Raw genomic sequence first — 14,481 nt, 5'->3', positions numbered from 1 at the left:
CATATAAATAACATAAAAGCTTCACAAAGAAATCTAGTGCGTTTTGCTTTACTGTTTTCCAACCCAAGTAGTAACTCTATATAATTTTGGCTCAATGAATCATTGAGTTGTTTTCAGTCCGATACATGGCGTACGCGTTTGGTGAACCGAGTCATTAAAAAGATTCGACTCAAAAGAGCAATACGTCCACTGACTAATCAATCACAATCAGATAGGCTATAGCTAATATGTATATAGGTTAGTGAAAGTTTTTAAAATATGGTGAACCTTGAGTTGAAACCAAACACAATTAAGGATTAGACAACTATTCACAACATTTTGGTAAAAAAAAAAAAAATTGAGCTCATGTAAATATTGATATTAATTTATTAATATTTGGGCTATTTTAAGAAATTATATGAGAGCTAAGTATGAGAGTCTACTCGTTTCAGTTGAGTATTTTGGTGTATGCCTGGCTATACATACAAAACTTAAGATTCAGTAGCCCAGTTATATGAGAAAATGAACTTGAACCCGATTGCTTGATCAGGCTAGTGTAAAATGATTCAAACTGATGGCGCCCTCTAGTGCTTAAATGCGGTTAAAAGCGTTGAGGCAATATGACATTAGACTTATCAAAACAAAGAGACATCAATGAGAATCATTAAACATTGAAATGTTTATTCAGACAAATTCACAAAATTAATAGATCCTCTACATTCTCAGGAACAACATAAAATTATAAAGCTTGCCAGAGTGCCATTCATTTGCAGTGTGCAATCTAAAACCTTTAGGATTTTGCCCATTGAGTTATCTTAAGGAAATAGAATAACAGAGAACTAGCACTATGCAAATGTATGAAATGTTGCAAAATCATTAATTTACACAATACATTCTTAATACAATGAAACCTAATAAAATTATTTAACATTCCGTGGATTTCATTTCAATATACTATTAAAATATTACACCTACTATTTTAGGTGTACAATTTAACAGCAAATAAATTCTATGTCTCATAAAGCTTATCAGATTTTGATTTGCTAACTCTAGTCATTGTTCTGGTAAAGAGCACACTGGCACCTTGGATTAATCTTGACATTCATGATTAGTAACTGCAGTAGCAACAGAAGATTTAGGCTTAGCTGAGAAAAACAAATCTAAAGGAAAAACAAAAAGCACTGCAGAGTTGTTTCTAAAGTCACTGTGCAATCAAACGTTGGGTACTTTGGAGTGATGCATATTTTTATGTATATCTACATAACCTTAACACAAATATTCAACCTATGTACTGTACTTGGAATGAACTGTGCATATGATATATGTATATCACAGCAAAAACAAAAAATGCATGCAAAAATGCATGGCCTACCATTTAAGAGCACTACATTTCTTTAAAGAGAGCGTATGTTAACTGATGTTAAAGATGGACTAGTGAAGAGTTTGTACCTCATGTAAGGATAATCTCCTAAAAACACACAAGGATTTGAGTAAGAGCTAAAACCTTAGTAAGCATTTTTTGCAAAATTTACATAGCGGCTTTAAACGTTCATTGGCTTCAGAGTCCTTGTTAAATGCACACACAGTTTTGAAGCGATCTGGATCATCCTCAAGCGCAGGTAAACTCTATTTCAGGTTGAAAAAGCCAGATTTGGCTTGAGGGCCCATCAACATACTGGCTTGGTTCTTATGTGTGATGTGAATCTGAGGAAGAAAAATAAAAATGATAAAATAAGTTAAATCTCATTTAATGCTGACATGTTTTAATTGGTCTAAACTAAAGTTTAAATACAATTAATTAATATTAATATTTGTCATTTAAATTTAAAGCGAGTTTTAGTGATGAATGAATCAGTATTTTTAAACAAATCCTTTTTGTTATCTTTCACTACAAATCTTAATTTAGGCATATAAATGATAGCTGTATTTTTTATTCATCTGGAAACAACACTTATGATGCTTAAACACAGTTTATGTCATTTCTTAGTAGATTTGTAGACGCACATTTTAATAAGACTCGTTTTGGTCATGAACCACTAAGCTGAGTGAATGAATCAAATGACTCACTCATAAAACACAAAAAGACACTCACTTTTCACCACTTACAATGTAATCTGCAGAAATGGTTACTGAACAAATCAGTCTATGAATCTGAATAAATCTTTTTAGTGATCAGATTCAAAAAAGGTAAAAAGGTGTAAAAAGGTAGTATTTTGAAAGTGGTGGACTCTTACGGTGCAAGGTGGCTGCATCCACGGTTCTCCATCAATCTGCATGGGCAACGGCTTCTTTGTCCTATAAATGAGTGTGCATTTTTGAATTAAACACTTAGGTAACATTTTTAGAAACAAAAATAATGAGTGAATGATATAATGCACAATTGCTTGGGTGACTAAGCACACTTTTATTTTGACAATGACAAATGACAAAAGAATTAATGGGATGTAAATTGAATATTTCAATTTTGAATAAAATGTGAATGAGTATGCAAATGTAGGGTATGCAGACTGACAGTAATGAACATGTCTGAGCATGTCTTGACTTGTAAGTATGGAAGCTTGTATCCACCACTAAATAAAAAAATAAAAAAGGTAATTGCGACTTTTTCCCCCTCAAAATTCTTCACGCAATTGCGAGATTTGAACTCTATATCTCGCAATTCTGATTTTTTTCTTGCAGCTGCTAGTTTTTATTACACAATTCTGACTTTATAACTTGCAATTGTGTTTATATCTCAAAATTCTTATAAAAAACATTAAGAATTGCAAGTTATAAAGTCAGAACTGTGAGATATAAACTCGCAATTCTGACAAAAAACGTAAGTCTTTTTTCTCCTCACAATTGAACTTTATAACACGCAATTGCGAGTTTATATCTCACAATTGCGAGAAAAAAGGTCAGAATTGCGAGATATAAACTCGCAATTTTGACTTTTTTTCTTCACAATTGCGAGTTTATATCATGCAATTCTGACTTTATAACTCGCAATTCTGACTTTATAACTTGCAATTGTGAGTTTATATCTCGCAATTCTGAGAAAAAAGTCAGAATTGCGATATATAAACTTGCAATTGCGAGAAGAAAAGTTGGAATTGAGAGATAAACTCACAATTGTGAGGAAAAAAGTCAGAATTGTGAGATATAAACTCGCAATTGTGAGAAAAAAAGTCGGAATTAAGAGATAAACTTGCAATTGCGATAAAAGTCGGAATTGAGAGATACAAACTTGCAATTGCAAGAAAAAAGTTTGAATTGAGAGATACAAACTTGCAATTGCGAGAAGAAAAGTCGGAATTGAGAGAAACATACTTGCAATTGCGAGAAGAAAAGTCGGAATTGAGAGATACAAACTTGCAATTGCGAGAAGAAAAGTCGGAATTGAGAGAAACATACTTGCAATTGCGAGAAAAAAAGAATTGCGAGATATAAACTTGAAATTGCGAGAAAAAAGTTTGAATTGAGAGATACAAACTTGCAATTGCGAGAAAGAAAAGTCGGAATTGAGAGATACAAACTTGCAATTGCGAGAAGAAAAGTCGGAATTGAGAGAAACATACTTGCAATTGCGAGAAAAAAAGTTTGAATTGAGAGATACAAACTTGCAATTGCGAGAAGAAAAGTCAGAATTGAGAGAAACATACTTGCAATTGCAAGAAAAAAAGTTTGAATTGAGAGATACAAACTTGCAATTGCGAGAAGAAAAGTCGGAATTGAGAGAAACATACTTGCAATTGCGAGAAAAAAAGTTTGAATTGAGAGATACATACTTGCAATTGCGAGAAAAAAAGTTTGAATTGAGAGATACATACTTGCAATTGCGAGAAAAAAAGTTTGAATTGAGAGATACAAACTTGCAATTGCGAGAAAAAAAGTTTGAATTGAGAGATACAAACCTGCAATTGCGAGAAAAAAAGTCAGAATTGAGAGAAACATACTTGCAATTGCGAGAAAAAAAGTTTGAATTGAGAGATACATACTTGCAATTGCGAGAAAAAAAGTTTGAATTGAGAGATACAAACTTGCAATTGCGAGAAAAAAAGTTTGAATTGAGAGATACATACTTGCAATTGCGAGAAGAAAAGTCGGAATTGAGAGATACAAACTTGAAATTGCGAGAAAAAGTCAGAATTGTGAGATGTAAACTCGCAATTGCGAGTAAAAAAAATTGGAATCGAGAGATATAAACTCGCAATTGTGAGAAAAAAAGTCAGAATTGCGAGAAAAAAAAAGTCTCAATTACCTTGTTTATTTTTTATTTCATGGCGGAAACAAGCTTCCATAAGTGTGAGCTTGTTTACAGACATCCATTGCTGACATTTGTTGGTAACTGTTTGTCTCACCTGATGGTAATCTGAGATGTTTTGGCAAGCCGGACTGCGCTCTTCAGCCCTGTGTATATCTGTCCCATCTCAATGGCTCCTTCCAATCCCACCAATTCCACACGTTTATCGCTCATGTCTGTTTGAAGACATTCATTTGAGTGTTTTAAATAACCTTAATGTTAGTGCCCCTATTATACTTTTTCAGATATTTTTGTGAATGTAAAAGGTCTGCAAAGTTTCAAAGATCAAACTGCACAATAAATGGAGTTATTGTCTCCCAAAAGAAAGAAACGATTCTGAACTGCCTGAAACGAGTTGTAGCTGAGGCCTGGAAGAGTTTGGTTAGTGTTGTCAACATGTCGAGAAGATGCCGTTTTCTGCACTGTGAAAGCAAATCCACTTGTGCATTTCCAAAGGATGAGGGATTGATAAAACAGACACCTGTTCATATCACTTGTATACAAAAGCTGAGGAAGCATCCGGAGCTGAAATTCAGTTATGGTAATGTCCATTTAATTTCCAACACCAATCACAACAGACTGGGCCATTTGACCAATCAGAGTAGAGCAGGCTCTCAGAAAGTAAAAGTTTAGAGAGACCGAATCTGAACTGTTTCAGACACTGTGAGAAAAGATGTGATGCTGCAGTGTATATTATGAGAAAATTAAAGTGTTTTTTGACCTGTATTTAAACCTATTGTAGGTGACCTCTAAAACAAATTTAGGAACTTTTAAAATAACATAATAGGGGCACTTTAAAAGTTTATCTCTATATATAACGAAACGTACCTTGTGGGCTCACTTTTAAGACTTCAGGGTCTACTATGACCTCGGGCAAGTCCTGGTCCCCTCTGTCACTTTTTTTGGCTTCACCCCACAGGTTGGAGCCGCCGTGCATGCTGGGAATGTTGAGGACGGCGATTCCCTCCAGAGAAAGACTACTGAGATCCAACTGGTTCCCGCAACACTGGATAAGGCCAGACAGAGGCGCTGGAGTCAGTTCCATTCCGTTTTTCCATATTTAAAATTATTTCAAGCGGATACTTCTAACGTGCGTAAGCAGATTTTTAAGTAATGAATTGCATTTGCTTCATATTCTGAATGAATGGCCCTGATCTGGTAGATTGAAATGGGCCTGGCTTGAGCTCTGACAGACGACTAATACCAAAAGCAGGTTAATAACAGGTTTCATCACTCTAATGCCCTCACTGTGTTCATGCTTTTTAGTTGATGCTTTTTGATGGGCTTTCAGCACAAGGGAAGAAGGAACAAGGGTAGCTGGAATGATCAATAACCTCTTTGAACTCACATGGGAGTGTGATCTCTCTTTTTTTTGTGTGAAGCATTTTTTCTTACCTCAATGGTGAGACACTCCTTGAGTTTTTTACAAGATGCTGAGATTGTCTCGGATGTGGCAAATTCAAAATACCAAAGTTTGTTCTTCATCCTGAAAGAAAGATATATATGCATGAAGTGGAAGCCACAAACTCATGCAAGCCTTTTCAGGCTTGAGTTTTTTATGGTTTATGGTTTTGGTCATATGGTTCCTCCCAAATCAGAAATTATCATTAAAATGGATGCTGCCAAGGCAAACTGCTTTTCAAAAAAAAAGAAGTAATAAATCAAACTATTACAAATATACACTTCCATTCAAAAGATTGGGGTCAGTAAGATTTTTTTGTAATGTTTTTGACAGAAGTCTCTTATTCTCACCAAGACTGCATTTATTTGATCAAAAATGAAAGTAAAAACAGTAATATTGTGAAATATTATTACAATTTAAAAAAACTGTTTTCTATTTTAATATATTTTGAAGTGTAATTTATTCCTGTGATCAAAGCTGAATTTTCAGCATCATTACTCCAGTCTTCAGTGTCACATGATCCTTCAGAAATCATTCTAATATGCTGATTTGTTCCTCAAGTAACATTTATTATTATTATAAATGTTAAAAATGGTTGTGCTACTTAATATTTTGTGGAAACTGAGAAATCTTATGTAGCAATATAAAAGTTTTTACTGTCACTTTTGATTCATTTTAATGTAACCCTTGCTGAATTAATTAAATTTAATTTTTTAGTTAAAAAATATTTTTATTTTTAAATTAAAAAATTAATGATTTACATAAAATCCACTGTTCAAAACCAATGTGCATTGTAATGGACATTAGATATATGCCCTGTGTACAAACACAGCATAATTATAAAAAGCCAAGACTAAGTTATTGTCTCATATCATTAACTACTAAAATTAGGTGATGGATTTTGTGTATTTTTAAGAAAATATCGTAAAGAAATACTTATTGCTAAGTAGACCTGTTGCCTCTAGTGGGGTTTAGTGTGTGACATGCTCACCTGCTGTTAAACTTCTGTGGATGTTTCTCTCTCATAGTGTGGAAGCGGTGAGCAATGGAGGCATCCTGTTCCAGACACAGCCAAAACAGAGAGAATGATAAATATACTATTAGTAAAATATTCTTTATTATTATAATTTGTATTTTTCTTCACAAATAACATATCATATTAGCAGAAAAATCAAAGAAAGAAAGTCTTGAAACTACCTTTAAAGGTAATATATTAGACGATTTCAGATGAATGCTGTACTGTAAGTGTCTTACCACTCCAATGGAGAAGTAGTTGTTGATGATTTCATAGGGAACAGGATCACCTCTCTCCTGACTGTCCTCCAGGGTCACCTGTATGCTCCAGCGATCCATCGGGACCACAGAACTGCTCTCAATGTCCTTCAAGATCCGGCCCAGATCCATCCCATCATAACCTACGGCATCATAACCGTGAGACACTAAATATAGACACACAGGAACGTGTTCAAATTTCAAGTTCAGCTTCTGTCCTCACCTCCTCCCCACCGAAGACAGCGTGCAAGATCATTTCCTGTGCCAAGAGGAAGCACGGCCACCGGGGGGCGCACTGGCAGGTTGGCTTTATCTTTGAGGAATTGAAAAGAACAGTTGATTGAGAGTGAAATGAGAGCAAAACATGTTCATACTGTTTTGCTTTGAGCGTCACAGAAAGTATGTTTCGTTTTAGTTTCCAACCTATAGCATCGAGGATCCAGCCCACTGTGCCGTCACCGCCACAAACTAATATTCTAAAGTCTGGCAGATTTCTGAAGAAACATAACCTGGTTTGGAAACAGATGATCACATAGATTACTACTTTGAGTTTCTACAAACTTCTGTTAAGGTATTATACACAGTTTAAGACCATCCACATCTATGAAACATAAAATGTGGATGATATCATGCATTTTTTTATCTTTAGTCCATTTTTAATAGTTTTTGTTTTCCAACCAAGTGGATGCAGGGCACAAATAAATATTTATATATGCTGAAATGGTAGTGATGTCCTTACCCTGGTCCTGGTCCACCATTGGAAAGGTTATAGACCTGCCGAGGATTCAACAAGTATTGGAATTTCCGAAGGACTCTGTAAAAATACATATTTAGTGATTAAAAACTGCGATTTAAAATACACATATCTAACACATTCAATTAGATAATGGATGGATGGATGGATGTGTTCTCACCTCTCTCCCTGTTTACCGCCGCTTTTAGGATTTACAAACACCAAAAGAGGATGAGTGTCAGGAATTGGGTTTATCTATTTGGGGACAGGAAGCTGTGCTTTAGTTTCACTGCCGTCATTCAGTGCCTATTGTCTCTGCCTGGTAAGGCAGCAGAAACATAAAAGAATGTCCATGCTGTGTCTTACCTGTAGTACCTGTCCATCAGGTGTAGTGTTGTGGTCACTGTCATCACCTGCAACTGTACAGCCGTTCTTTATGCAGTTTTGCCTCTCCTAAGTGAGGAAACAAAGAACAAAATGTACAAAGGAGAATCACAAATAATCTGTGTTTAACTATCTTCATGATGTTTTTAGTATAACAAAATGGTGGTGTTGTGCTTTTGTGCAGCCAAAGAGCTTTGTAGGCAATATTTATTATCTGATAAACCAGGAACATATTTCTTGCTTAGGTAAAAAAAAAAAAAAAAAAAAAAAAAAAAACTTTTTTGACTTGAAGGCCCCCCACTGTCTAACAAAATAGGCCCCTTATGTAATAAAATATTATCAGAACTATATTATATCATATTATATTAATCTATATACAGACACTGATAAGCCAAAACTATGACCAGTCACAGGTGAAGCGAATATCACTGATCATCTCCTAACAATAAGATATTAAAGGGTTAGTTCACCCAAAAATACAGTGGTTCTGAAAAAAAAAAATGAGTAGTACAGTGGTTCAATATTAATATTATAAGGCGACGAGAATATTTTTGGAGCGCCAAAAAAACAAAATAACGACTTATTTAGTGATGGCCGATTTCAAAACACTGCTTCAGGAAGATTCGGAGCGTTATGAATCAGTGTGTCGAATCATGATTCAGATCGCGTGTCAAACTGCCAACGGCTAAAATCACGTGACTTTGGCGCTCCGAACAGCAGATTCGACACACTGATTCATCTGCGCTCCGATGCTTCCTGAAGCAGTGTTTTGAAATCGGCCACCACTAAAGAAGTCGTTATTTAGTTTTTTTGGCGCTCCAAAAATATTCTCGTCGCTTTATAATATTAATATTGAACCACTGTGCTCACATTAACGGATTTAAATATGTTTTTAGTACCTTTATGGATCTTGAGAGAGGAAGTGTCATTGCTCCCTATGGAGGCCTCACGGAGCCATCAGATTTCAACTAAAATATCTTCATTTGTGTTAATGAAGGTCTTACGGGTGTGGAACAGCATGAGGGTAAGTAATAAACGACAGAATTTTCATTTTTGGGTGAACAAACCCTTTAAAGTCTTGGGTAGATTAGATGGTAAGCAAACAATCAGTTCTCATAATCATGCAGGAGGAGTGACTTTGACCACTGGCCTAGAATTAAATTAATTAAATAAGTATAAATGAGTGTATTTTGCTGTATAGTATGGTTGCAAATACTGCAACTTGTATCCATGTTATTTACTGGGTCTTCCAGAGAGACTTTTGTTTGCATTACCTTGATGACGGGATAAATTGCCCATGGTGGTAAGATATGATCTCTGAAAGGGCCACAATCACATTCGAAGGGTTCCTGGGTTGCACACTCATCATGTCTCTAAATTATGACAGTAAAAAGTAATAAAAAATAATGAACCAGAGTGAATGACAAATTGACCTGCTTCATGAGGCCTCTGATATTGAGAGTGATATTTTATCAACAGTGTTTACAGTAACTGTAAAATGTAATGTAGCTTTTCAGAAGTCCCAATCTCACCATGGTGTGACACCAGACACATCGTTTCCCAGTAAGACCGTGCAAACTCTTGATCTTCTTCTGACACCGGTCACACTTCCCAGAATCACAGTTTCCGCTCACCCAGTCATGGGCCGCAATCTGCATACAGACAAATGAGGTGAACATTTGCAGTTTACATTTCCACTGTCCACTGGATGGCAGTACTAAAGAAAGAAGCTTATAGGAGATGCTTGAAGAGGGTCCCTTCTCCGCTAGGCCCAATATGTAGGGTTTACAATAGAAAACCCTATTGAGACACCCTCATTACAAGACCTGGATAATGTTCACAGTTGAAAAGAAATAAACAGATTTTTTTAAAGACATGCAGCCCATTTTACACTATTTAAAAGAGATGAGCTGAGGGCCTAAAACTAACTTTTTGCCACACTTGCCAATGGCCAGTGACTTTACCAGCCATAAATATTTTTTACCAGTCATGAAACATAGATTAATCCTTATTAAAGTTACAAAAGTTATTCAGTCAAGAGCAATGAGTGACTGTCCTTTGTTTTTGTTGTTTGATTAACATTAAAAACGCAGACAGCAGCAGGAATATTAGGCTGCTGTCACTTTAAGAGCGAATGCACAGATCCAGTATACTGATTCACATGCGTATTAACCGATATAACTGATTATGTTTACAAGGATACTTGCCAAGACGGGCATTTTGATGTAATTTTGTTTGAATATGTCTGTTCAAGCGCAAAAAGGCATGAAAGAAAGCTCAATTCAGTATTCGCGTGTTGTCAGTGACTTTGTGCGCTTCGAATGTCTGCAACATCCCACACAGCATGCGACTAACGAACTGAGTTCCCTTTTGCGTTTTCATGTGCTTGAATATTTAAATTGGCAAGGCTTAAACTTTTGTGACAATGCAGTCCCATCAGTTGTCCCGAGCGTCGTTCACATTTGTTCACAATTGTTCACATTCATGTTTTCACAATTTTGTTAGAATTCATAAAAATGTTAATGACCAACTGCCGATTGACACCGTTTCATATACCCGCCCAGATTTTTATTATAAATTTTAATTTTTATTTAAATTTTATAAATTATATAATTTTTTTAGTTTTATTTTAGTAAAGGTTTTTACTTTTGTATATATAAATTTATAAATTATATAACAAAGGTGGCACAAAAGGTTTCCTTTTTTTTATGTTTTATGCATATTGATTTTATGCTATTTACTGTTACTATGTCATACACTCCTTGGATGTTTAACAGTATTGGTTTTAAACTGAATTTAAAAATGAAAAGAAAAGAAAAGAGTACAGTGTACTTACCCCCGTTTCTTTCTTTGACATCACATATGTGCGGGTGCAAGGAGACGGGTTTTTATTGGCACACCGGCCATGGACTGTGTATTTGCAGCCTGTGTATGATAGCGAATGGTTGTCATACCAAACTGATCAGAACTAAACATATGGAATCACTAGATTATGCATAACTATAATAATAATAATAATAATTTTTATTTGTATAGCACCTTTCCAGAGCTCAAGGACGCTTTACAATGTTCATTTAACAAGGAAGAGATAATACAAGTAGAGTAGACAATGATGACAAACAATAGTTAGAAGATACAGTAAAGGAATATTATATGGACAGGGCAGCATACAGAAGAAAAGAATCAAGCACAACAAAATGCAAAACAGAACTTAAGAGACATAACATTCAGAGAATTATTAGTTAAATAATCAATAAATCAATCCATCAATTCAGAGACATGACATTCAGAAAATAAGTGAGTTGAGTATTGATTTAAATTCAGAAATATTATTAGCACAACAGAGTGAGCGGGGGAGAGAATTCCAGAGTTTTGGAGCAACAACACTGAATGATCTGCCCCCCATTGAGGGTCAATGAGAAGGCCAGAGTCAGAGGAACGTAGTGAGCGAGTCGGAGTGTAGGGGACGAGCATGTTACAAAGATAAGGGGGAGCCAAGCCATGCAAAGATTTAAAAGCGAGCAGGAGAATTTTGAATTTAATATGGTAAGCAACTGGAAGCCAGTGGAGATCAGGGTGATATGAGCAGAACATAGCTAACTACATAACTACATAGCTAGGTAGATGACCACAAAACACATTGATACATTGGATTTCTGGACTGTATCTTGACAATTTCAGCATTTTAATTGTTAAAATGAAACATTTTATTGGCAGTCTGGAAATATTAATTGCATTTGCAAAACAATCTGTGAACCTTTCTTGCAAATTACCCAGAATTCCACTCACAGGTGCAGCAGAGACCCTGTTTGCGGAGCCCCAGCAGCATATTCTGACAGACGTTGCAGTACACAGGCTTGTTGAAATGTTTCATCCTCCACAGGTGCTGGCCATCTCTTTGGGTCATCTTGGGAAAACGGAAAAACAGGTTAGAGAACAGATTATGTTTTTCTTGATAATCTAGCTCAAATATGTTTTTATGAGGCTAATGCTTTACATTCTTTAACATGCCTCTAACCAGAGTGTTACTGTAGATACAAGGTAAAAAAAAAGGTAAAGAAACCGCTATGACAGAGTATGTAGCCTCATGACAAGAAAAATTTAAATTCTGTCATAATTCAATCACTCTCATATCATTTCAAACCTGCATGACTGACTTTCTTCTGTGCAACAGAAGAATTAATATATTTTAAAAAATGTTCACATTGTAAAAGTGTAACAGTAATATCTCACAATGATAATTCTGAATCAAAAAAATTGCAAAAAAGCATTCCATATGACTTTTCCAGGTCTTCCGAGATGAAGTCATTATTCAGTGATATTATCCCTCTCCAGTGAACTGTTAACCTGAGAACCACTGTGAACGATTACATTTACCATTATTCAGTAAAGTTTTGTGAGTGAAATCCAGTCATTTTAATGGGAATCCATGTGATTGAGAATTTTGCGTGTGGGCGAAAGATTTCCCCAACACAAATTTCGCAACATTATGTTTTATTAACATAGTTCAGCAGGAACAAGTCAAATAAGCTACCCAATCATTACGTCATCTTAATGATTACGTCATCTCAACCAGCTGTCAACAATCTGTAATCAACGTATCTACCCAATCGGCATGAGTTCAGGCCTGTATATAATCACAGTCAAAACTCACACAAGGATCCTCGACAGTTTCCAGAATCCCTCCACCACCCCGTCTCCTCACACTCTCTGGGTTACTTCATATAATCTAAAGGGGGGGGTACTCTGTGTTCGGGCCGATTACTGAGCTCGGAGCCCTCTCCCTGGACAGCACGCCAAATACGTTTTCCAATTTATTTACCTGACTTATTTGTAAGTGTGAACTCGTGAAATACAAATTCATCACGTCGACCAACAGAAACGTGCATCCTGCAAAAATTAGCCAAAATTTCACTATAAGTCACGATTCATGAACAATTTGTGATTCATGAACTAATCTGTTGGATCTGTGAACAAGATCAATGAAAACAATCAGATAATTTATTCACAGATTCAGTTCTTGAGTTCAATTCACTGGATGGAAAGTTTGATAAATCCTCACAAAACACTTTCATATGACTTCAGAAGACTTGGAATAAAGTGCTTGAGTCACTACTTTGATAGTGCTTTTTGGTGTTTTTTGCCATTTTTATCTTAATGAAATGAAATGTATTCATCTATTAAAGAAACAGATGACGACTTAAGCGTAAATAAAATGATAATCAGTGCAAAGTGTTTTTAACACTGTCGGTGACTCGCACAAGTGTCGTCTTGTTTATTTCACATTGTTTCCTTATCTTACACCTACTGGCTATTTTTTTATTAATTCAGCGGCTGGCTGAAGGTGGTTAGGGTGGGCTGAGGACATTGACTCATGCAGTCACATCAGAGAATTATTAATAATGCATAATATTATTGGTTTGGATGACTCAGGCGGGAACTTCAGGCAGCCGAACAGGAGGTCAGAAACTGTAGCCCACACAACCATGCTGTAACTGTGCCCAATGGCTCAGCATAGCCCTCGTGCGTCGCTCGGGCAGGTAGAAATAGCACACGGGGAAGTCCCTGGCTTTGATACATGGTTGAGCATGACCATGCTACAAAGCTCTGGATCGCAAATGCAAGACATCGGGAATATGAGTTTAACATGACTAAATTCATGTCAGCCTTCTGTGTTCAAAACAATCTATGTGATCTGTACGTAACTGACTGTTACTGCTGGAGTTAACAACAAATTACTTGTAATCGTAACTTCCGCATTGACTTTGTGTATGTGGTTTAACTGTGAAGTATACTTATATTTATTTTTAGTGCGAAAGTGACATAAGCTTAGCATTTATTGGGTTGAACTTTGGTTTTTTTATATTTAGGTGTATTTAGTCATGGAAAAAAGCTGCTGTTAACCCTGTGGCTTGTCTCCAGGTCATGCACTGGCACAGTGTGGACAGACAGAGGAGTCTCGGGAGTTAGACGGCTTATGTTGCCCCTCCAGAGGAGTGTGAAGCCAGCTACTGCTATAGCGTTACTTGCTGGATGCTAGCATGAGCTTGCATTCTAAAGCTGCAAAATGGCTTGTGTGAAAAAAATGCATGTGAGGGATATTCTGAATGCATGCTTATTTTAATGAGATCTTATGTAAAGTAGATCCTATATATGGCATGCTAATGAGATTCATAGGATATCAGGTTTGCAAAGATTCACAAATCTATTTGCATCACACTGCTGGTATGTTTTTTGCTTCCTTCTGGTTGGGAACCACCACAGACATATGCTGCAATATTTAGATTATTAGAAAATCAATATGTGTTTATCACTGAAAAATTCTTACCCCCGGTTTCACAGACAAGGCTTAAGCTAGTCCTAGACTAAAATGCATGTTTGAGCTGTTTCAACTGAAAGAAACTTGTACTGATATATCTTAAAATATGT

At 35.9% G+C, this 14,481-nt stretch overlaps 1 protein-coding gene across 2 annotated transcripts in view; it reads right to left on the bottom strand.

Moving 5' to 3' along the window:
- Positions 1 to 643: 643 nt before the first annotated feature.
- The window catches only part of dgkaa (diacylglycerol kinase, alpha a), a 40,311-nt gene continuing 26,473 nt past the window's right edge, over positions 644 to 14,481 (bottom strand). The window contains exons 9-24 of one of the 2 annotated variants that reach the window (XM_048177231.1): positions 11,842 to 11,959; positions 10,889 to 10,977; positions 9,585 to 9,704; positions 9,327 to 9,425; positions 8,035 to 8,121; positions 7,850 to 7,923; positions 7,675 to 7,749; positions 7,359 to 7,444; positions 7,159 to 7,248; positions 6,918 to 7,078; positions 6,655 to 6,719; positions 5,657 to 5,747; positions 5,090 to 5,267; positions 4,320 to 4,437; positions 2,214 to 2,274; positions 644 to 1,683 (exon numbers count right to left, since the gene is read on the bottom strand). In XM_048177231.1, coding sequence (XP_048033188.1) covers positions 1,606 to 1,683; positions 2,214 to 2,274; positions 4,320 to 4,437; positions 5,090 to 5,267; positions 5,657 to 5,747; positions 6,655 to 6,719; positions 6,918 to 7,078; positions 7,159 to 7,248; positions 7,359 to 7,444; positions 7,675 to 7,749; positions 7,850 to 7,923; positions 8,035 to 8,121; positions 9,327 to 9,425; positions 9,585 to 9,704; positions 10,889 to 10,977; positions 11,842 to 11,959 — 1,590 coding nt within the window. In that variant the 3' untranslated portion in view covers positions 644 to 1,605. Of the gene's footprint in view, positions 1,684 to 2,213; positions 2,275 to 4,319; positions 4,438 to 5,089; positions 5,268 to 5,656; positions 5,748 to 6,654; positions 6,720 to 6,917; positions 7,079 to 7,158; positions 7,249 to 7,358; positions 7,445 to 7,674; positions 7,750 to 7,849; positions 7,924 to 8,034; positions 8,122 to 9,326; positions 9,426 to 9,584; positions 9,705 to 10,888; positions 10,978 to 11,825; positions 11,960 to 14,481 lie in introns of those variants that run through there. The other variant, XM_048177232.1, reaches the window with a different exon arrangement.

The sequence above is a fragment of the Megalobrama amblycephala genome, linkage group LG24 (genome assembly GCF_018812025.1).
Source record: "Megalobrama amblycephala isolate DHTTF-2021 linkage group LG24, ASM1881202v1, whole genome shotgun sequence".
Classification (NCBI taxonomy): Eukaryota; Metazoa; Chordata; class Actinopteri; order Cypriniformes; family Xenocyprididae; genus Megalobrama; species Megalobrama amblycephala.
The sequence above is the reverse complement of the archived record's forward strand: the minus strand, read 5'-3'. Positions and strand labels throughout refer to the sequence as shown.